This window comes from Aphelocoma coerulescens, chromosome 7, assembly GCF_041296385.1.
Source record: "Aphelocoma coerulescens isolate FSJ_1873_10779 chromosome 7, UR_Acoe_1.0, whole genome shotgun sequence".
In the NCBI taxonomy this organism is placed as follows: Eukaryota; Metazoa; Chordata; class Aves; order Passeriformes; family Corvidae; genus Aphelocoma; species Aphelocoma coerulescens.
In genome coordinates this window covers 22,459,540-22,484,187 of record NC_091021.1, presented here as the reverse complement: position 1 = coordinate 22,484,187, position 24,648 = coordinate 22,459,540, and the positions used below count along the sequence as shown (strand labels likewise).

General features: G+C 36.4%; 1 protein-coding gene across 5 annotated transcripts in view; it reads right to left on the bottom strand.

The window, feature by feature from the left end:
- FAP (fibroblast activation protein alpha) overlaps window positions 1–19,716 on the bottom strand; it is a 39,026-nt gene extending 19,310 nt beyond the window's left edge. Inside the window, exons 1-16 of one of the 5 annotated variants that reach the window (XM_069020802.1) lie at window positions 19,588–19,716; window positions 19,230–19,314; window positions 13,165–13,260; window positions 11,187–11,281; window positions 11,005–11,079; window positions 10,762–10,814; window positions 9,608–9,680; window positions 8,895–9,015; window positions 8,227–8,381; window positions 7,041–7,144; window positions 6,578–6,713; window positions 3,683–3,727; window positions 1,879–1,983; window positions 1,723–1,793; window positions 1,072–1,125; window positions 616–740 (exon numbers count right to left, since the gene is read on the bottom strand). In XM_069020802.1, coding sequence (XP_068876903.1) covers window positions 616–740; window positions 1,072–1,125; window positions 1,723–1,793; window positions 1,879–1,983; window positions 3,683–3,727; window positions 6,578–6,713; window positions 7,041–7,144; window positions 8,227–8,381; window positions 8,895–9,015; window positions 9,608–9,680; window positions 10,762–10,814; window positions 11,005–11,079; window positions 11,187–11,281; window positions 13,165–13,260; window positions 19,230–19,314; window positions 19,588–19,593 — 1,399 coding nt within the window. In that variant the 5' untranslated portion in view covers window positions 19,594–19,716. Of the gene's footprint in view, window positions 1–615; window positions 741–1,071; window positions 1,126–1,722; window positions 1,794–1,878; window positions 1,984–3,682; window positions 3,728–6,577; window positions 6,714–7,040; window positions 7,145–8,226; window positions 8,382–8,894; window positions 9,016–9,607; window positions 9,681–10,761; window positions 10,815–11,004; window positions 11,080–11,186; window positions 11,282–13,164; window positions 13,261–15,815; window positions 15,889–19,229; window positions 19,315–19,400; window positions 19,441–19,587 lie in introns of those variants that run through there. The other 4 variants (XM_069020807.1, XM_069020804.1, XM_069020803.1 and 1 more) reach the window with 4 other exon arrangements.
- Window positions 19,717–24,648: the final 4,932 nt, after the last annotated feature.

Here is a 24,648-nt window from a genome sequence, read left to right as displayed (position 1 = left end):
TTGATTGTGATGTCATTGTTTTTTGAATGCAGCAGTGGAGGAAACCTCAGATCACCTAACTTATTACAAAAGAGTTAAGACTCCATTAATACTTGTGGTCTTGCAAGTGGTTTCAATGATCACACATCATGAACTTAATTTTTCTTAGATTAGTTATTAAAAATGTTCTCAGGTGCTACATAGCCAACATTTATGGCTGACACAGTTCTTAATAATTTCAATTGGGAAACACAGTAAAGTAGTTTCTCAGAGCTAACTTTGATCATGTAAATTGGAAATCAGTGTATGTTTCTAAATCCTGCTCTGGCTGCAGCAAGAAAAAACATGGCTCTCATGAGCTGGATAAATCTTTTTAGTGACATGAAGGACATTAACAAATGTCAATTTTTTTTTAATTTTCAAAATCCCAAGATTTTTGTTGAAAAAGTAAAAAAATCCTGAAAATATCTGTATTTACCGAAACATCTTCACAAAATTTTTGAACATGGAAAGTCTTTCTGGAAATCTTTCCTGGTTATTGTGATATTTCTATGATTCATGCAACAATCAGGATAATCAGTATTAACTACAGTGCGGATAAATTTGATTATATGTTTGCTCCCATGCTTTACGTACCATAACAGATCAAGGCATAATACTTAGAACGTTCACTGAATCTTGCTGTATAATACTGACATCTCTCTTTCCTTAAATTGCAAGTAATGCATTGTTTTCTCATAGGTTTACTTCCAATACTGATTCTAGAAGAAAAATCAAATAAAGCAATGGTTATTTTGCTGCAATTAACTTTACATGTGTCTGTCTCACATTCTTGAACACAGGAACTGTACTTTCAGAACAGTTAATTTAAAAATAAATGCTTGACCTTTTAATCAATTTTCCCCCAAGTGTATATTTAAATGTTAGATGTTGTTTCTCCTCAATTGTCAGATATAATCTGAGGTTAAGATTTAGTTGAAATAGCTTGTGAAATTGCACATTAAGCAGCTTGAAACTAAATTGTTTTATTGACAAATTCACAGACATCTTCTATTAACCTACTATCACTAAGACAATGTTGGTAACACTTACTTGTAAATATTCCTTCTTCCTGGGTAGCCTTCAAATTCATTGCTTGAATAGAAACTGTAAATTCATTTATATGTTAATAAATAATCCATAAAGTGATGACCTATGAACCAGCATCAAGATGAAAAGCTGTCTTGGAAGTTAATTTAGACTTTTTGAGATTTCTGCATGCGATGGAAGAGTAGTTAAGCTTATATACCTTTCATCTTAACAAATCTTTGCTCAAACTATGATTAGATGACACATAAGCCATATAAATAGGAGTTCTATCTTAATTCTCATGAGCTAATCTCTCCAATTATGTAAGCTGTTTCTATCTATACAGTAAGTTGAATGAGAGATTGTAAAAAGACAAGTTACTGCAAATTGTGTGAGGGTTAACCACATGATTAAATTAAGTGTTTTTAAACAAGTCTCTCTAAAACAGGTGGTTAAAATAAATAGAAAACTGAGGGCAATTTGCAAAAAATCTTTCATAAGTAAACCATGTTTACAAACATATGCAGTGCTTTAGCATACAAATTTGTTGTGGATTCATTCAGATAAAAACCAAATTACACCTAACTATAATCTGACGAGTTAACAAATGGTGTTCAAATGATTGTGTTGCTTTTGCTGACAACACTCACAAACTTTTTACTTCATGCCACTTACATTGCATCATTTGTTACTCTGAAAATGTATATTGCCTCCCATTCGCCACTTGTAACTTGGATTGCATTCTCCTGTGTAGTGAGACATTTAAGTTACTAAATATTGTAGAATTATTTCAGGACAGTAGATCAATGTAGATCACTTTGCTCGACTTACCACAGAGCCATTGATGTAATGAATATGCTTATAACCGTTTTTGTCACTAAAAATTTTGTAGTATGAACTGCTGTCTGATGTAAAATATGGTGCAGAAACAAAGAACTGAAACAATGGAAGAAAAAACAGTAGATGAGACATAAGACTGTCCAAGCTGTTTAGCAGATTATACTACACCTACTAAAAGTAACAAGATTATTTAGTCAGTTGAAATGGGACAAACTACTTTGCACAAGTTTGTACCTGTGATATTCAATCTCCCCATGATCACGTTACAATTTCTCTCATGTGGGATTTGTTGAACTGATAATATAGATACCTCAAGCACACCACAAATGTGAGCTCTCTACTTGTAAGTGGAATAATTTGCATATTTTAATTACCTTCCTTTAGTTATTTAAAAACAGACAGAGATGATTTTTAACAAATAAGTTTATGAATAAAGCTAATGTTCATGAATGGTGCCAGACTGAATATTCTGTGGACCACAAAGTTTGGCTGTTTCACTGAACAAACACAGCATCAAAGAAATGGATATCCAAAGTTTCCCATACTATTCCACTAATTTTAAAAAACAGGTTATTCCAGATTCAACTTTTACTTCCTTTCAAACCATCACTTCTTTACTAAAATTGTCAGGTAAGGTTGAGCTACTGCAACTGTAAGTTTTACTTTCTAAATATGAAGACAGAGGAATGACATGCAAACTCTTCAAACAGCACATTCAAACATTCCTGAGTGAGTATAACTTTTGAATAATTTTAACTCAAGCTCAACTAGGACATGTGACCACATGTTAAATTCTCCTTGAGACTGTATCTGTGATTCCTAGGACTTGAAATCCCATAAAGGCAAAAGCCAGGATTTATTTATTCACATATGCACGTTCTTTAGCTGCAATAAAAATCTATCATCAGAACCTCAAATGAAGTGTCAAAAAAAAGAAAAGGACCAAATAAAATAACTAATCCTTGTAAATATGTGATTTTCACATTAAAACATCTCTTAAGGGGCAGTGTACTGAAAATTGAAGCTAATTGTTAAGTCCACTGCAGGATATTCAGGCAGTGTGAGGTTCTGCATACTTGATTCTGTTAACTTCCCCTTCCTGAAAGTAAACATAAGCAACAGAACATATTCACTGCTGGACTATATGTATGCAAATACTGATCTCATGCCCTTACAATTTCCTCATAGGTTTGTTTTTAAACTGCAAGTTTCCAAAGGTATATGGTTGTCTAGGTTACTGGGTAGAGAAAACTTATTTTGCTAAGAGGTAACTACAGAGAAGTATCACCTGCCATTCTAAGTGGGGCATTTTACCTCAAAGGTTCCCTGCTAGCTGAAGATGTGCAGCACCTGGCACTAAAACTGTTCTGCATGGACAGGTCTTATTCTTAAGATACTATGATAGCCCATCTTATACCTTGCCCTAGTGTCATCAGAGGAATTTTACATCTATTCTTAGACTCCAGAAGAATTTTAAGAATGCTTTTAAGAATTACATTGCACTATAAATCTACCTCTTTCATTACTTTCCTCCCTTCATTAATTTCTGTCTCAACCTACTTTCATGTCTAGTCAGTTGGTTGGGACAGAAGTAGGTTTTTAAATTTAGAAAGCAGGTAGCCAGATACTATGTCTAGCACAGCATCAAAAGTCTCAGTCCTACAGACTGCAACAGGTCTAAGCAGTAATGCTGTATGACTCAGAAGGCTGCTTCATGTTTCAAAACACTGATGGGAAGATGCAGGAAGCTGTAGCTTTTAAGTGATTTAAAATAGAGCACAACAAGAAAACCTACTCCGCCTGCCCATCCTGTTTGACTCTCTTCTATGTGCTGTTGATTCTGAAAAACAAAAGCAAATGTACACTTTTTAAGAAGATTGAGTTTATGGAGATTCAAATTCTTCAAATAAATCAGTAGCCACCTGTAAAAGAGAATTTTAGAATACTTGCTATGAAGGTTCAGGGAGCTGGAGATTGAGTAAAAAATATTGCTGTATTAAGGTCATTACATTAATTAAACTATTGGTTTTTAACAGCTATCATCAGACATAAATAAAATTTAAAGCAATTACACAACTTTTTCACTGAAAACAAGAATGAACAACTACTTAATCTCATAAATTTTTGGCAAAAATCCAAGTAAAATAATATCATTAATATTAATATTTAAAATTTGTTTAGATTTTCAGCTGGTTTATATTTTCTTTCATTTCAGAGCTGTGATGTTGATTTAGAGCAGTGGATGATGTGACTACTAGGCATCTTGAGACTATGAATATAAATTTAGAAGATCCTAACTCCTCATTCTTGAAGTTGATTTTTAAAAAGACTTATACTGAGCATGAATGATGCAGCTAAAGGTGCTTTTACATTTTTACTTATCTTTTCTTGTAAAGTTTCTAGTGATAAATCTAAAAAAATCTGCTTTCAATGAATGTATTTCTTTTTTTATTGTGCAAACTTTTCTTTATACTGCAGTATTTCTTCACAGTCTGAAATAAATTTAACAAATTTGCTTTCTAAGGAATACGCTTTGTATTTTTGCTTTTTAAGGAATATGCTTTGTATTTCTTATCCTCAACATAATCTCATTATTATTTAAAATCACATGTTCTCCCTTTTAATTTAATCCCCAGAAAGTGATTTGAGCAAAAGTTGCAGGTACTTGTCCCTTAGAAGACTATTTAGTACTTTGCAAGGGCTCCACTGAGCTATTAACTCAAAAGATGAACTTTATTTCTTTTTAAGATAATAAAAATGGGATGTACTGTTTTATGTCTGCATCCTAAAATTATTTTCCTTTCTTTAAATTAAGACTCAGATCTTGATGGCATAATATGTTAGAGAAATATTTAACTTTTCTCATTTGAGTAGGCCCAATTTCACAAAGACATGCCTACCTTTTACTCACATGAATAGTTCCACTGCTCATATTGGTTTCTGTGGTCTATTCACATAAGCAAGAGTCGAACACGTGAATGTTTCTGATGAATCTACACTTTAGGAACATCTTGTAGATATTATTTTGTTATTAATTTCAAATACACAAAACATAGCACATTTATTGTACATTAGAGACTCAACGTAATCTGAATTCAGCAAGAGAACTATTTTTGCCTAAGGAAATGCTCAGAGATATACTTTCTAATGGCAAATAGAGCTAATGCAGCACTCCCATCTGTTCACACTCCTTCGATTGGCCATTTGTGCAAACTTTAATGTGATAAAAGCATTGTATCACTGTATAAATATAGAATTATAGAAACGTCAGTAGTGACTCCATAAATAAGGTTTCATGGAGAAATGCAATTAAACAAGGATCACGAACACAGTCCTGAAAGATGTTAATTGGTTTGGTCTGGTCTGGTTCCAGCAAAGCAATTAAGCACATGCTTAATTTTAAACACATAAACAGATCTACTGAAGTAAATAAAACTGGTTGTGTGCTAAAAGTTAAGCTTGTGTTAAAGTACTTCAGTGGATTGTGGTAGAATCATAGAAACCTTAAATGTTTTTACTTTCCAATAAAATACACAATTATTAAAATATACATTAATTGGAGGCAAGGTAGAGATTCAGTGTTAATGTACCTATAAAGTGGAACAGTTACTTAGGAAATATATAAAATGCTGCATTAAATATGGGTCTTTTTCTAATAAATTACAATATTTCTCTGTGGGAAACTACTTCAGTGACAATGTTCTTGAAAGAACATGACCTTAAATTCCCTTTATATTTGCAGCAATTGTCACATTACAGAGGAATAAAAATTATTTTCAGCTTGAAAAGGCTGTATCAATAAACTCCGAATTTATAATTTATCAGTTATACTGAATGCTTTCATAAATATTCTTGCCTTTTATTTCCCATTAGTTCAAAGTTTCATCTAATGTTAGTTTTAATAGGTGTTCTGAACCCTAAGAACAAGACAAGCCAAAAGTATCAATACTAAAAGACAACAAATGAGATCTCTGTACTAGAGTTACTGAAATTCAGGGTTGTCTTTCCTTCAGGATCTATATGAATTTATCTGCATGTACACTCTTCAAGCTTTAAAAAGTTCTGTTCTGTTCAGCAGAGCACAGTCTTCTTTCCAAACTGACTAAATCATAGCATGACATATTGAAACAAAATGTACGGTTACTGTTGCAATTAGCCTGAAGTTTTCTTTTCAGCTCTGTGTTTCTGAAAACTTGCCTACTGTCTAGAACTGTATGATTTGATAAAACAGAACAATTTCTACCTCCTGAAAACCTACCTTAATATTAATATGTGTGTTCTTTCAACTAATCTAACATTAATCTATGATTTAGCCAGACTTAGTATGGAATTTCAATATGGCATAATAAGATTTTCTTTAAAAAAAATAGATTCTATATAGTTCCACTTTTGAAGATGCTAACACAAGAAGGAAATAAACAATATTCCTGAAAGCTTCTCAATAGCATTCTTCTGGGGTTTTTTTCTGTTGTTTCAGTTGTCATTTAAGCTTCCCAAAGAAAAAAATCAGTGATTTTATTTCTTGGAGTGATTAATATTTTTCACCCTTCTTCCAGAAATTAAAATACTGAAAAAGGTATCACTACTAGTAAAAGATTACTGTGATAAAACACTGAAAAAACATAATTATGGCAGGGATTAACAAATGCTAATTTCAGTAGTTTTAGATTTATATTTCCAACTTCCTTACCTCTGGACAATCCCAAGTATTTGAATGTTCTTTGAAGTCACAGATAGCTAAGACTGAAAAATTCTGTATTCTCTTCAGCCATTGCACACAGACTCGAGTATCTGTTACCCAAGTAAGCCAAGTAAAATAGTGATCACTAAAATATAAAAGAAAAAGAGAAAGAAATTGTTGTTATTAAACAACAGGGGTATAGAAGCATTGCTACGGATTGCATCCCCCCCATTACTGTCTGAAAAGCAACAGCAAAGCATCCACTGTTTTAGGGTACTTTTTGTCCTTTATAACAATGTATCATATGGACAGCCAAAATCAAAATACAGTACTTCTAGTTAGACTCTGATCCTTCTAGGAGTTTAATATGGCAGTCCACTTTAGAAACAATACAACTCAGAGGTCCAAGCATTTAAAACAAATAGACAAAACCTTTTTTAAACAAGAAAAGACATATTTGAGAGCACACTACCTGGATGCTATGATTGCAGGAACTGGCACCTCCTTAGGACCAAAAGCTTCAGAGTAAATAGTGTCTACAACAAACACTTTAACAGTAGGATTTTTAGCTCCAGCCTTCAAAGAAAATGTATTAGGTTTGTAAAACCAGGCTCTGAATAATTCAGATAGAGTAAAATCAAAGCAATTTTTGCCAGAAAGTAGACAGGTTACAAAATATGAATTCAGTTGAGTATAATACAGCAAATAGTCTTATAAGATCTCAGAGTGACACAGCAGTAGTAGATACTTAATTGTGTATCATTTAATATATAAAGAAGAAAACCTTTTAAACAGTCACGTTTAGTGCCTTTCTCTACAGAAAACGTGCTTGATGGAAACCATTGCTCTGTTTGCAGTGTGGATCTTTGCAGCACACATTACACTGACTTCAGCATAAAACTCCAGTTTATTCACATGAGTGCAAGTGCTGTTTGACATCACAGCAGGAAAATGGTTGCTTAAACTGATTTCATGGCTGCTTCTTTACTGCATACGTTATCAGTTTTTTAATTCTTCTCCATGTGTGGTCTAAACCATCCAGTTTTACTTTAGAACTGTGATCGAGCTGACAGGTGAGCAAATTCTTAAGATACATTAATATGATTGCTTGCAATCATATGAACATGATAAGAGTCAGGAGAGCTCTCTGATACATGCTGAAGAAATGCCAACCCAAAACCTTCTTGCCTTAGATCTGGCACTTGAAAGCAATTAAAATCCAAAGCTCCTTGAGATCAAAAAGCACTATGGAGTCTATGAAGTGTGCAAATAACCAGAAGCTGCCATAGCCTCTATTTTTAAAAATTAAAAATAATTTAGCCTCATAATTTATTTACTATAATGAAAAATAACAACTGCATAGTTTACACATCAGAATAAGTAAACTGAATTGAAAAAAAGTAAGGCTTGACAACACAAGCATGCACTTTAGCACGTGCTTTTTACTTACGCAAGTAATTCCATCTATTTCACTGATATTATATTTAAATTTTAAATGTACCTACAGTTTTTCAGAACTTAGACCAAGCTTCTTTTCTTTCATTTAAGTCACAATAGATTTAACCATGGTAATACTTAAGAAATTAAGAACAGTTAATTTTCTCATTGTCATAACTCATTTCTCAACAGAAAGGAAGTCAAAGAATGATAAAACATACCTTTGGGTATGGGATAGTTATTTTCCTAGGATACTGGTCCTCACCAAAATATGAATATTCAATAACTGGTATGTCAGAATCATTAAATTGTACATATGCTAAATATCTTCCACTTGGAGACCACCACAGTGCATATTTTGTTGCTAGCATTTCCTCTGAGAAAAAAAAGTTTGTAAGTGGAATCTATTTTCCAATCTGTTTTAGCATTCTACTCAGCAACCTAGACACATAAAGACAGTTATACTAAGTAAATAACATCAAACATCTCAAAATGTGCACACAGATCCCACTTAACTCACTTCAGATTTTCCTGTGTGCATTTGTTTGTTTTTTAAATTCTTTTTGGATGCACTGAAGTGCCAAATTTTCACTGAAATTAAAACTTCCTTTAAAGTTTAATTCCCAGCCTCTGCCTTTGCATCAGAAGGAAGGCAACTTTGTAGAGTTCTGAAAAATTTCAGTAACAAAGACTCAGGATTTTGGTTACGTGCTATGAAGACAAAATTCATATATTGTACATCAAATAAGATGTGGAAATGAAGCAATCCTTGGGGCTTTAAAAAAAGAGTATCATCACAGATATTTTAGAATGGATTGTGAAAACTGGAACCAGGTAATCTAAACAAAGCATTTATCATGTTAGTTGCTGCTCTTCAAGATTTACTTACCTTCATAGACCCAGTCAGGAATCCCATTAAATATTTCATTCTGTTTTCCATCACTAGTTATTTTAATTGGTGCCTCTCTTGGACTTTGTTTCAAATAGATATTATTCTGATATACATATACCTAAAGACAAGAAAGTTTTTTTTTAAGAGTACAGGCAATAACAGGATTAGAGCAAGATCTTCTGTAGTCAATACTCCTACATTACACTAGCAAGACAAAATGGGAAATAAATGGTACAGTAATAGCCCTTGCAAATTCTGCAAGAGTTGGTATCTCAGTAAATAAGTTATACATTTCAGGCCAAATTCTGTGTTCAGTAAAAAATTTTAGAACAGATTTTAAATATTGCATCTGTAAATCCCCATTTTAAATTCATGTGTTACACAGTGTTAAAGGGAAACCAGTTGGTTTTCAGGCCTTGAAACTGCATTTAATCTTATATAAAATTATATTGGCCAATTTTGGATAGAGACTGGTGAGCAAACTGAAACACATAATGTACCTGAGAACATGGATTATTCTTCTATTGAGACACAGACAGTAAAATCTGAACAAGTTAAAACTGTTTTCTTTGTCATTCTTTCTTATAATCAAGATTAATAAACACAGGCCTGTCAAAAATATGGCCTAATAAAATAAAAATCAAAGGCAGATAAACGTCTTTTAGCCACACAAAGCAAATTAATTCTAGCACTTAATTATCTTTACTAACCAATTTGTGTCCAACGGGTGACCAGGATATATACTGAATTTTATGTGGAAGCTGATTTTCTCTCACAAAACCACTGAAAAAAGGAAAGAAGTTGAGATAGCTTTTTGTGCACAGTGCAAATGGATCATTATACAGTACATTAATAAAAAAGTCAAAAAGTCATTTTCTAACTGCTTATTGTTGCTCAAGCAATGCAAAATTAAAGCAGGCAGAGACATGCAGTAACACGATGGTGTGCACCAATGCTGGCAAAGGCTTAAACTTACTCCTTTGAAAACCTATTCAACAGCCTAAGGAGACAGCCTTATCTCTTTCCAAATGCTGCACAAGCACCTACAGTCATTTGCTGTATCTGCAGTCTGCATTACAGTCTCAGCAGGTTATTGGGCAAAGTGAACTCAGCACACAGCATGCTGAGGCAAGAGCCACAGCAGCATGTCCAGCACTTGTTAAGGATCGTAACCCACATGCAGAACCTCTCTACTCACATCAGCTTGCAGCAGCTTTTTCCTGTCACCTTGAGCCAACAGTTTCCCAAGAATGGCACAGCTCAGGGCAGCCCCTGTTGCTCAGAACTAAGAAGCATTTGATCATGCTGCTCCTTACAGCATAAAAAGGTGACTGCAGAGGCAGGTGGCCTCCTTTGGATTTGGGTGGTAAGGGAAGTGGTTTGGGCAATCTTGGGAAAGAGACCAAATGCCATAGGAGAAGCTGTAAACTTTTGAGGAATGCAGGATGGACTGTTACAAAATCACTGGAGCCCTAAAGGACATGAGAGACTTTTAGGAAAACTAAAGGTTAGATCAATGATGAAAAGAATTAATTAGCAGAAGGGCATGGAGACACCAGATGTGAGACTGAAGCAGACTCAAGCAGCCAAGATAGGGTGGGCAAAAATCATGCAAAAAGGGAAAAACAGAGACTCTTGAGCCATGAACATTTTAGGGCATGAAATAGAAATCAATCCAGATGAAAGGAATGTATGATTTTCTTAGAGAACAGGTTTTTTTTCTCAAGCAAACAAGTAACCTGACAGATTTAGGCAAAAGCAAAGCAAGTTGGTAGTCACATTACTACAGTTTTGGAGGGAATGCTTGGAAGTACATCACTACAGTGTATTCACTATAGCTGTCTCTAAGAATATCAGGCCTTACCCATTTATGAGATCATAAATGTGGTATGATGCCGTATAAGAGTATCTCCACAGCTGCATAAATTAAGCAAGAAAATATTATTAGCCTTGAAAATTATAATCTAATTATAAATAATCAGCTGCCTCTTCACAGCCTACCCCTTTCTCAAGAGAGTACCAAGAAACATTTATCTATGCTAAACACAATCAACAAAATACTAAACAAAATTAAACATTTAATTAAGAGGTATATTAAAATAATTACCTTTGAATAATTGCTTTCCAGAGCTATGAAATATTGGTCTGATGACATCACATAATTTGAAGCATTAACTTGTTTCTGAAAAATTAAGAAGTAGATTAGATTCTAGTCTCACTCACTTTTAAACTGGGACTTGAAATACAACTGCACTTTTCAGCCTTTTTATTAATGAAAAAGGTACATACCATTGTGCTGTTTGTCATGATGGTGGTTCCGTAATTAATTTCAACATTGTAAAGAATAATATCATCTTCTGCAGACTGATGAAGATATTCATTATCTTTATAAACAAGATAAAATGTCTGTTACCTTCACAGAAGATAATAGAGAACAAATCTGTTTATCAATGAATTCACACCTCTTTCAAAGAATAGGTCTTAAGCAAATATCTTTTGGCATCTACATAAAAAACGTTTCTTTTCTAATGATTCTGAGGTACGGCGTTATCAAGAAACTGTCTTCAGTGTTCTTGAGTACATTCTCCAGATTATACACAGCACAGAGGATCAACTATTTAACTTTACAAGTAAATGCCAGATTTTATTCTCATCAATGTCTGATCAAGAATGCCAGTGACAGACCTATTAGAAAGTCAGTGTCAAAATGTAAATGTTTTAAAGAAAAAGATCTTTGCTTATCATTTTACCATAACATTCTCATTTGTATAGTCTGCAGATAGCAGCATTACCATGCAACTGACACTGCATGACTCTGCCCTTGCTTGCACAAGGCATACAAAGTGAGGGTGAGTGGCCTTAATTGAAAATGGAATTTAACCCTACCTGTGCTCAAGAGCTGAGCTATAGTTCAGTGGAGAATGAAGATCAGAATTTTAGTTTCAGATTATTATTTTCACTGCTATAAACAGAGAGAAGGAATTACATATTTGGTGTAGCTAGAAAACAAGACTAGAAGTTAAAAAGCTGCCTGAAACATTGTGAGGATGTTCATTTTTTAGGAAATTAGATCACCCTTGGATCTTTTGAGCACTCTTGTGTGATTTCTGTAACAGTATTTGTGTTTGAAATCACCCTTAGGATGAGATATACAATTTTAACTCCTTGTTTCAGAAGAGAAGTAGACATATGGAATGCTGTAGGCATGACTATCTATGGAATCTTTGGCATGACTTTTGTGTGAGTTTTGTGACTGTTAAAAGGAAATATAAGTCTAAGTGAGAAAGCTATAAAGAGGGAAGAATAATATTAGGTTTAGGTGATATGCTGCCTACGTCCTTCAGACATTCTGACAGAATTCTAACAGTGACCTAATTTTTAAATCATACGAGTGATATCAACATACTTCAAACTATTAATTGTAAAATGTGAACTGCTGCAACCAATGCTGTATAAGGCTTTACTTCAGTTCTAAAATTCTGGGCTAAAACTAGCTTGGTGAGACTCCATGTGAATGGGCACTGTGCTTCTTGCTACTAGCAGAAAACAGTGCTTGAGGCAGCACAGAGATGGGAATGGTAGTATTAAGTGTGCTAGAATGTAATCCAGGCCAGCTCCAGCCTTCCTGGGCTGTGCAATTCAGTGATAACAAGAGCACCACTTCAGCCACATACAGATACATTTATATCAGCAGCAATTAATTTCATGTCTCTACCTTAAGGAACTTAGAAATTCAACTTTGTTTTCTCTGCAATATTCTGTAACTCAGGAATTTCAGCAGTGTCAGCACTTCCTTAAATGAGATAAGAACAGCTGGCCTCATTGCAGAGCCATGGAATTACTGAAAACAAAGAACAGGGCCTGTAAGACAGACTACCTCAATCTTTACAAGTGGTAAGTGAAAAAGTGCTGTGAAAAGCATGAAAAGGAGATTGCTTAAGGAATGACTGACACATTGACAAATTTCTTTCACTTGCTGCAATGAATATGACAGTAAAAGAAATAAAACACTGAAGGCCTCTGTAAAATTACACTTTATACTTGACTCAGACATGTCTGTTGAAACATGAAATACCTGGATTTTCTAGAATGACTGACAGAATAGTAAATTTCAACCATAAGTTTTGACTAACACATTGTTTAATTTCATAGTTAGCATTCATTCAAAATAAAGCTGGAAGGAAAATACTTTTCTCAGTCTGTGTAAATCAGTCTGGAAAAACATATTAGAAAGGCTTATCTGTGTTTGAGAAAAGGTTTTACTTACCTGACACCCAATATGGAAAAAATGTTTTGTATTTGAAGTTTCCATTCAAATAATCCTCCAATGTAAGAGCTCTGGGACCATCATCTGTGTTGACAACTAAGAATAAGAAAAAAAGTTTCTGTTAATGAAAAGGGGGAAAAAAAAATTACTAATCTAGCATTTTCTTTTTTCTGTATTTAGTGCCATGGAACTGTGAGGATACCATAGTCCTGGAGATATGCAAAGAGTAGGTGCAGCAGAAAGGCAAGTGTTTTGTTACTGTTCTGATGAGGTCCTTTAGCCCCTGAAAGACTCATCTTTGGGAATACAAAATTAACTAGACAAACTAATTTATTTCAACCACTTATTCACTCAGACACATTTACCTGAAGACCCTGCAAGTCTAAATAAGCCTTTTTCACACAAATGACAAATTAAAGGTTATTTGGTGTTTTTTTTTTGTTTGTTTTTTTTTTTTTTTTTTTTTAAGTATGGGTTTCATGAACTTGTAAAGACAACAGTTTTAATCAAGACCTTCACATGTTCAGCAAATGGTCAAACAACAGGATGTGCTTACGAACACTTACTTCCAAATTTTGTACATGCCTCCTTAACTATTGTTAGAAGACGGAAGTAAGGCTTGCAAAATAATCTCCATCCACATATATTTCTTAGTAGTAACATGAAAAACATCTATGAAGGAAGGCAGGTAAAAATAATGCTGAAAAGTAATGAATGAGTGAACCCAAACTTGAACATTTTATTTAATGCTGCAAAAAAAAGTTGACAATGATTCTAGAAAGAAGATAGGTACTCAAATATTTGCTTTCTAAGCAGGTCAGAAAATGGTATTAAAATAATGCAAGAAGTGGAGGCTAGTTTTGTGGCTCTTGTCTGGCTATATTTTTTCCCAAAGCTAAACAATTTAAGCTAGGGCAGATTTTAAAAGAAAACTGAAGGGCAATCAGCTGGATGAGAAGAGGATTATGCTGTGCAGCTCCTGTGTAGAACCTATGCAGTTCACAAGAGTGAGAGCAATCAAAATATTTAATCCTCAAAAGATTCATGAACTTTTCTGATAAAGGCAAATTTTTAAAGTTCAACAGCAATAATAATGGCAGCTTTCAGGTTTAGGCATCCTGGATGCTATTCTTTCTCCTTTAAAATCAAAGGGACTTCTGATAGGGCTTTCAGAGGTAGTAGAGATGTCACACTGCAGCTTAGTAGATCTCTGCCATTTCCCCTGTTTGTTCCTTCAGAGCTCTCAGATGACTGTCAGATAATCAAGATGACTCATTGCTCTCAGGTTTCATATCATGCTCCATCACTTGCTCATTACAGTCACCCTCTCTGTTAAGATCACACTGACTTCCTGGGAAATGTTTCTTCATATTGCCTTCTATAGCACTTTGTAATATAATACGTATTTTCTTCTGCTAAGTGACTATTACTTACTGTAGAATACACATGTCAGGTTGACTGTTGACACAAGCATTGTCTGCACTAATGCAGAAGAAAGCTGTCACAAGGAATAAAACTGAATGCCAATCCAGAGGCAAAAACCTATCCGTATAAACTCTGAGCTAGCAATAGTCCAGAAAATATCCCAAGAAGGTCAATAAGAAGTTAATTCCTCTTGCTAATACTATGACTGCATATTAGAGATCTTTGATACACTAATGATAAACATAGAAGATGACCGCCTTAAAAAAAAATATGCAGAGGAGATAATTCCAAAGAATCCAATTCTAGTTATGTCGAGTGATGATTAATTACCACTATCTCTCCGTTAAAATTCTCGAAGTGAATAAGACTATTAACAAAAGAAATTGCCTGGCACAATCTATTTTCAATTTAGTTTGTATAGAAGCTTAAAATTTGCAGTCCTTTTTGATACTTTAATCTGTTAAAATTACCTGGTTCCTTCTCTTCTCTCAAGACAAACAATAACACAAACTTCTCATCACTGGTCTAATTTTCACAGCTCTAATTTAAACCTTCCCTCTGTTAGCCATCTCACCCTTGCATACTTAATATTCTGTGAGGATTTATTATGACTACTAATGATTTTCAAAATGTGCCCGCTTAGATCTGAACTTCTACCACTGCACTGAAAAAAATTTGAACACAACTATTCCTCACTTGAGTACTTTTAATTTTGAATGCTTGTTTTTATGTAATGGAAGATAGCAGCAGCATCTCCAATAATTTCCCACAATTGTTTCTGATGCTTTCTTCTGGAACTAAAGACTTGTTCAATAACAGTATCTGAAATCTCTGCTCACAAACCAGACACAAACATGAAAAGTACTTTACATAGCAGCAGCACTCCATAGAAATTAATTTGGATGGCTGTTGGCAAATTCTTTCATTGTGGTTTGTTTCTCTGTGAAATAATAAAGATGAAAAAAGATGCCCAGGGACAAAAAGGAAGCAAGTAGCAGAGCCAACCACAGAAATGAAAGCTTAGCAAAATTTCAGCTTTGCCCACTTTGCTTCACCACCCCGCTGTCTCAGTTTTAATCCTTTGTGGTCCATTTCCACACATTTACAGGGTGCAGTTCTGCATTTCTCTGTGCACTGAATTGGTTATTTTGCTTCACAGTGTAACTTGCTTTATATATTCAATGATCATAATCATTCACTCATGCATTTGAGTGTATTGGACTTACATGTATAATTGTGGTGATAAAAGTCTGTAAACATCTAATAATTGTCACTGGCTTTTTGCAGATACCTTCTCCTTTACCTTTCAGTTCACTGTCATGAGAGAGCTTAATAAAACACAAAAAGCAAAACTTTATATTAAACTCAGATTAACTTTATGCACATCACTCCATCCCTGTGATATTCTGTTTGTATTACCAGGATTATTCAATTTCAAACACTGGATGTGGGTAAACCAACACAACCCTTTATATTTCAAAGCTCTCCTGGCTTACTCCACAACATGTTCTAATGTGCATCCTTATAAATTGTGTCTAATCCTGCCAAATTAAAGTAAGCATACATAATAATTACAAAGTATTGTTGTTTCTGTATATGGTATTTTTAATATATGTAGTTATATATATATGTATTTTTAGATGTATTTTATTTAGGATCCACTGCTGAACATCAAGTAGAGGACCTGCCAAAGGAAAGCTGGTTAGCATGGTATTATTGTCTGCTTCTGGACTAGAATGTCCATTCTCATCTCTGTGGGCTGATAGTAAATAGCTGAAGCACAAGCTCCTGCAACATGAGGAAACCCAAAACTCAGTTCAGCATCAGAAATTAATTCCAACACTCCTGACCCTGCTCCAGAACTTCGGTCACACTCACATCAACTCACATCAACTGAACCTGCTTTTCCACTTTTGGCTTTGGCTGAGGTGTTGAGAGAACACTATCTCCTCCTAAGAAACTGGCTGCTCACCACTTCCTGGCTGAGCAGTAAGCCCTCTGACCTCATCTGTGACATCAGAAAAACAGGGACTGGGCCTCAGGCCTAGGCCAAGTGTACAGAGGGAACAGAAACTTCACCAGACATGACTTTGGACATTCATTAAAAGTAGCAGAAGAGATTAACCTGGAGCCTAAGCAATACATATGGTTAATTGTAACTCTGTCTGTGGTTCTGCTATTGCTTTTCAACTGCAGACAGGTACTTTCTTTCATGTTTATGCTGCAGAAGAACAGGACTAGGTACACCAGTGTACAAGTGAAAAGCACCTTTCTGAACTGTTTGGAGTTGCAGTACCATAGCTGGTTTAGCACTGTCAGCTAAATGCTACCACACATTCCTAACTCAAAAATGTGTCAAAACACGGTCAATAATTTCTTAGGCATGGATGCTATTTGCTACACAGAGATTGACCACCCTCTTCTTCTGAGCCCCACAGAAATTGTCTAATAACTGCAAGCATTTCCCTCTTAATATCCTCTCCAAAAAATTATTTTCCAGTGCAACTTTTGGGAAATTTTGACATTTTTACACATTTGCATGTGTAAATCAAAACCACCTATCATATTTTGAGAAGTCTGAAGAACATGAAATGACTAGAAACTTAGCAGACAAAAGCAGAACTACATGCTCCTTCCAGTTCTTTCAGAATTACAAATTACATTTTTCTCTGCTGATTTCTTAAGCAGAAATTTATTTGGTCTGTGTCTATACATTTCTCATACGCAATTAATTGTCTTTCTAGATTGCCACGTCCTTTCAGCTAAATAGTGGTAAAGGTGGAATGTACAAACAACACTCCATCTGTGTAGCCATTTCCTGTCTGTCTTCACCTTGCAAAATTTGTAGCCACAAAATTAATTTATTTCTTCTATTTACAACTGACCAGTAGTCTACTAAGAATTCAAAAAGGTTAAGGCGTTCAAACAGGTAACTGCAGCACTTGCAGTTCCACCTGAGAGTAAGAAGCCATAATCTGACACATCCAACATAACTGTGTGTTGGACACAACTGTGTTCCACAATCGTCTAAAATGCTCCTCCAAAAGCACCCTGTGAAATAAGACAATTTCTTTATCATCCAACTGGATCTAAATATGATGTTTGGGATGACTGGTTATCAAGTCACTATTCCAAGAATCTAGAGAGATTACAAGAGTTCTCCATAATTGCTCAGGTACTGAAGAGGCCAGTGAGATGTATGTGAGAACCTGAGAGGGGAAAAAACACATTCACTCTTTCCTGCAGTACCTCCCATCATCTTTACAATTTCTTCAGGCTGCCAAACTGATCCTTGGACTCCAACCTCTTTGTTTCCTCACTACTACTTTTTTATTTAAATCTCATAAAAATATTCTGTCTTCCCTGTCATAAAATGCAGATTTGATGGGAGTAAGTCTGACTTGATACCATGCATTTACCTTGTAGTGAAAGCTCATATCTGACCATGCTTAGCTAGACAAAAAATCTGGCACCCCACTATTGACAGTAAAAGTCAAACCTGTCACTCTGAGGTGGTATCTTTTCCCAGCACTGCATAATATATATGCATATAATTGATATAATCTATCCTCATATGCAAATGCTGCATAACAGAATCATCCCTAACTGCTTCAGAAACCTTCAACCCTTCCCTCAACAACCCATGATAAACATTATTCACAGAAATATCAGATACGAAAGAGATTTCACCTTTCACAAAACCTGCATATTAACTGCAGGACTTAACTTTCACAAGACTTAAGCAGATGGTTGATTTTATAACATTTAGTTGTAAATACAAAACTGTTTTCTCCATCTTAGTCCCCCTGCCCACACATGAAAAAAGAATAATAACAGGAAAAACATCCTTTAAATAGATACTGTTACTGGAATACAAGCCTTTTACTAATATTTTAATTATTTCAGAGGCATTCAGGTAATCTGCTACAGTGATAGGGTCATGTAAATACTTCTATTGCCCTTACTACACTTATAGAAAACAATTACCATCAAGTCAGTGCCACTCATGTTCAAAATTTCAAAACTCATTTCAAGCTTCCCCAGAGGACTCAGCAGACCACAACTGGGTTGATTTACCTACAACTGGCATAATAATACTAGAGCAAACTATCCATCCCAGTTTTATACAATGCTGACTTTCATTTTCAAATGCAATCTTGAATATATTCACAAATAGTTCATCATACCCCATCTACAAAAAAAAAAAAAAGTGTAACTTGTAATTGGGTACAGAACTTCTGTAATTATTATACAACCATTTAAAACCAAATGCAAATTCACCAAGATAAAGAAAATTACTAACAGTTTGGGACAAAGTCTCCTAACCCCTAACACAGAAAAATAACATGAGAAGATCTGAGAGTTATTTTTGCAGCCGTGACTAAGAACATTATATATCATGCACAATAAAGTTAATTCAGGTGCTTTTCACTTCAAGGAGTTCCTTGTTTCAACATCTGCTGGCATTTCAATTCTACCTTCAGGATATTTCAGCTGTCAGTACATTTCTGTAAAGTGATAAAGCCATAACAATTCTGACAGGACAATCCTAAAGATGATTTGACAAACTTGTGAACTTTAGAAGCCACAATAGCCAAAGATACTGCATTTTACACGACATTATATTAGAAATACCTTACCTCTTGATGGAAGCAGTATAATACACATAAGTAATAAGGAAAGCAAAACGCATATAACCACGCCAAATATGATTTTTAGCCGGGTCTGCAGAAGAGAAACAAACAATAATTATATTTTTAATATTGCCTGAAGTTTGCTTCCACAGCTGGCAAATAATTAAATCCTCCTACTCTCTAACTGCTGTAATCCGTTCAAGCAACAAGCGAAAACGGCCCTGCCGTACATACAAAAAGACTTCCCTTTCCTTCTTCTTTAAAGCAAATATTTTCACGTCAGAGCCTGGCCTTGTGCAACAGCTGACAGTTTAAAACAAAGGATGTAAATGCTACCAAAAGTTGAATTCGGGAGCATACAGACCTTCATTTTCCTGTCGTATTCTAAAAGAAGGGAAATTCTCTCTTCTGGGTGTTGGTCAGTAGATCTAGGAGAGGAGTTTGAAAAGGCAGTGTCTGTTTTCACAGTCGGAGGCCAAACCTCTGGCAGACTTTTTTTCCTACATACTTTTGAAAACTGTGCCAAATTTCAAAGGCTTTCCATAAAATTGAAACCACACTTTTGGGGAAGTTCTTGGACCAGAAATGGACAGTGGGTGGCTATCGGGGTGGTGATTATGTACTTCGCATCAATGTGAGCTGTAACCAACATCTGCTTACACTAACTTGAGGTTTTATGACTCATCAGATACTTGACATGCACTGTTTTTCTCTGAAAAGTATCTACTGTGTTTTTTGGCAATCCCCACATTCTCAGGACATAGTCATGACCATATTTCTACTCTCTACAGAAAAATTAGAAGAAAATCCCATAGCTTTATTGTTTATGTAGAATTCACACATGTTTACTTTTAGAAATAATAAATGATGGCACAAGAATGCAAAACAAGCAGCAGAAACAGACACTGTTTAATGGCTTCCACATGTGAGGAGAATTACTGTTTTTCCCTGAAAACTATGCACATCTATAGGCTACGTAGGAGAGCTTAGAGAAGTAAATACATACAGGCCCAGCGGAAATTCTGAAATAGTTCTTAAACCACCAATTACACCTATTTTATTTAGCCCACTGAAATGAGGTCAGCTGAAAACTGAGAAAACTCCGGAGACCGCAGTGTCAAGTTACATAATCCGTCCCTCAGGAGAGCGGAGATAGGCTCGACAAGAGAAGTAAAAGCCCGCCGTGCCCGGTCCCCGACGCTCCCCACAGCCCGCGGCTGGCGGTGACCCCGGCCCGGCCCGGGCAGGGCCCTGAGGGCAGCGCCCCGCCCGCCGCGCCCGCGCTGCCGCGGGAGGGGCCCGGCGCGCGGAACGGCGCGGGGCGGCACAGCGCCCCCTGGCGGCACAGCCGCACGGACACGCCGACACACACGGGGACACTCACGGGGACAGAGACACGGACAGGGACAGAGACACACACACACGGGGACAGGGACACGGACAGGGACACGGACAGGGACAGAGACACACACACACGGGGACACACACGGGGACAGAGACACGGACAGGGACAGAGACACACACAGGGACAGAGACACACACACGGGGACACACACGGGGAGGGGGACACGGATAGGGACAGAGACACACACACGGGGACACACACGGGGACAGGGACACGGACAGGGACAGAGACACACACAGGGACAGACACACACACACACGGACATAGACACACACGGGGACAGGGACACACACAGGGACAGAGACACACACGGACATAGACACTCACGTGGACAGGGACACGGACAGGGACAGACACACACACACACACAGACATAGACACTCACGTGGACAGGGACACACACACGGACATAGGCGCACACCATACATACACGTACACATGGACACACAGATACATGGACATAGACACACAATACACAAGCACAGGGACAGGGACACACACGGACAGGGACACACACACAGGGACACAGACACACACACAGACACACAGGAACATTGACACACAGGGAAAGAGACACACACAGGGACATAGACACATACAGACACACAGGGACATGGACATAGGGACATTGACACACAAGGACAGACACACAGGGGGACACAGACACACACACAGACACACACACAGACACACAGGGACATTGACACACAGGGACAGACACACACACAGGGACAATGACACACAGGGACACAGACAAACACAGACACACACAGGGACATGGACACAGGGACATTGACACACAGGGACACAGACACAAACACAGACACACACAGGGACATGGACACAGGGACATTGACACACAGGGACAGGCACACACACACACACAGGGACACAGACACACACAGGGACATAGACACAGGGACATTGACACACAGGGACAGACACACACAGGGACACAGACACAAACACAGACACACACAGGGACATAGACACAGGGACATTGGCACACAGGGACAGACACACACACACAGGGGGACACAGACATACAGAGCTGCACATGTACACACACAGAGTGGGACACACACAACACACACATCCGCACATGGACACAGACACACAACACATACACATGGACATACACATAGATCCCTGGACATAGACACAATACAGACACACACATAAATGGACAGACACATACACATAGACACACAGACATAGACATATATACACACACGTACACACACACACATGTACACATACTCATAGACACACACACACATTACACACATCTGACACACATGGGAAATACCACCTGCCAAAGAAGGCCACATTAAATTTAGGGCTAGTGACTGAAAGTTGCAGGTTGGGCTTAAGTGTGTCGATTTTGCATGCGGAGTCTGATGACTCATCTCACCTTTCTCCCTGCTGGGACAGAGCTCATTTTCTTCTGAGGAAAGAAGCCTGCAATGGTGGTGCCTCTGTGGGAAGTCAGGCACTGGGACTGATTTTTCAGAGGAGGTTAACAAGGACCAAGCACTCAGATCTTACTGAAATTCAGTAGTTGATGGGTTTATCAACTCCTCTGTCTTCTCTGAAAATTGAAAATGTACTAGATGAGATGGTTTTCTGTCACACCAAATGGTTCAGCAGAACTTGGGCTAACTAGAGAGAATTTATTACAGAGTATCACAAAGAAAAACCATTTAATGTATTATCCCCCAAGTGGCCAAGTTACCACCTTACCACCAAGTTATCATAGCTTAACAGTATGGGCTGGAATCTGAATCCTAACTGTTACACCAGCCTTGGAGAGGCAGAACTGATCTGGGCAGTATTTTGGCAATATTCATTGCATTAGACTTGGAGAGGTAATTTTCAAAAATATTCAAATTTATTGTCTGGAAAAAACAGTGATACGAAACATACCTTATTTTCTCATTAAAACTCAATTCCCCTCTCTCTGCAGTTCTTGTCAAAATAATAAATTACAAGTTAGACAAGATGAAGCTTCTGAATAAGATCCCTCCTGGTGATGTAAGACATGCCGGACAAAAAGGCTGAGAAGGCTAAAATACATTGTTTATGTATATGTTGGTTTATACAATGTTTGTATATACATTGTTTATGTATATTTTTTGTTATGCTAAAATACACTGTGTAATAAAGGCTGAACTGAGCTCCAAACCAGTAGTTTTCCTAGCAAGATAAAACTGCAGCTACTCAAAATTTCCATTAACAGAAAAGAATTGTGATGATTTTTTCCCCATGTAACTCATGCTTCATATTCATCTTTCCAAACTGCTACTTATTTCCTAGTATTCCATAATTAATGCCAATTGTATTTTCAGTAACATGTTTCAGAGAAATACATTTTTTCCTAACAACATTGGATATTTCTGACAACCAGAACATCACAAAATTGCAAATGTAGGTTTTGATCGGGCTAGTTTTCCATTCCAAATATGCAGCTTCTTCTAATGAATGCATACTTAGAGAATGCTTCAAAGGAAATGATTCAAACTCACATGATCCAAAAGGCTTTACAAAATGACTATATGCTGCATACTATGTATTTTTCTACTTCAGAAACAACATTATTTAGGCATGTGTTTTAATAAGATTCACAATGGTTGCAGATTAGAAGAAAAAGATTACCTGTCAGAGAATGACATTTATAAGCTTTGTAGAACTACTGCTAATGCCTGAACTCCCTTCTCTGGAGAGTTTAGACTAGTACCAGTGAAGAAGCAAACAGCAATTCGTTCAACAGCCAAACTCCTCCTAACTTCTACAACATAAGGAACTCATAATGTAAGAGAAATAAAAGTGTAAGAAAGCTAGAAAGAGGGTGAGAAAGAGGGAGAAATGGGCAAATTATGGAACAGAAAACATACTCAGTTTGGCCAGCAGCTATCCAACCAGTTATGCAACTACTTGAAGGTTACTAAAGTGTTTACACTTCACACATGAGGAAATGCAGATTTACAGATGTAGGTTGTGCATGACATCAGATCAAAAGGAGACAGAGTAATGAAAATACAATTGAAGCAGAACCAGTTCTTAAGCAGCCATACACACAGCTAGACAAATCCCCAGTGACTAAGTTTTTCTTCTTTTCACATTTATAAGCTAATAAAAGCTGTAAGTAGTAAATACAATCAGGATTTGTCACACTCCCTGGAGGACTTTGGGTCCCTTAAGGCAGTAAATGCAGTGGTAAGCAGCAGATAAAATACGGCAATTTAGCTTTTTTTTTTTACAACTTCACACTTCCTGGATGGGAAGTATAGGTGTGTTTTACAACCCCATTCAAAGAAAATAACTTGACTGGAAATTCGTTATCCTACACATCAGCAGGATTAATTTGAAGTTCATTATGCATTATGCTGAAGCGAGATCATGCAAACACTCTTTAAGCTTTGGTGAGTCCATGGCCGAGTCACGCTAGGAACTGGGAGTATAACAACAGCACACAGGGGAACTACAAGAAGCTCAGGCATGTTTGTCATACAGGTCTGTAGTACATGTGGAGAAATTCATCTGCATATGCTTTTGTTGCTTCAATAAAGGGAAGTATTAAAAGCTCAGATTTCAGCAAACCTACTCAGCATGGAAATTTATTAGATTGAAGACCCAGCAGCAATCTATGAAATGATGTAGTATTTTTACCAGTGTTTTACACTTCTTTAAAAGTACTGAATAAACTAATTCAGATACTTAAAAGTGCTATGTACAGTGTATTATATTGCATTTATGTACCTGTAACAACTCATTAATAAAGAAATCCAGAGATGATCCAGATGATGAATGATATCTGGATGATTTCCTACGAGCTATTCTAATAATTAATTTATTTACTGTTGTAACAACAAACAAACCTTCCTTCCACTCTCCAATATCTTACTTGCAAATGGTGGGGGGGAAAAGAAATCTGTCCATGAGATAAATATGGAGAAACATTATGCTACTTTTACAGTCAGAATCCTTTAAATTTCTAGGGTGAAACCATGGTATTGTTAA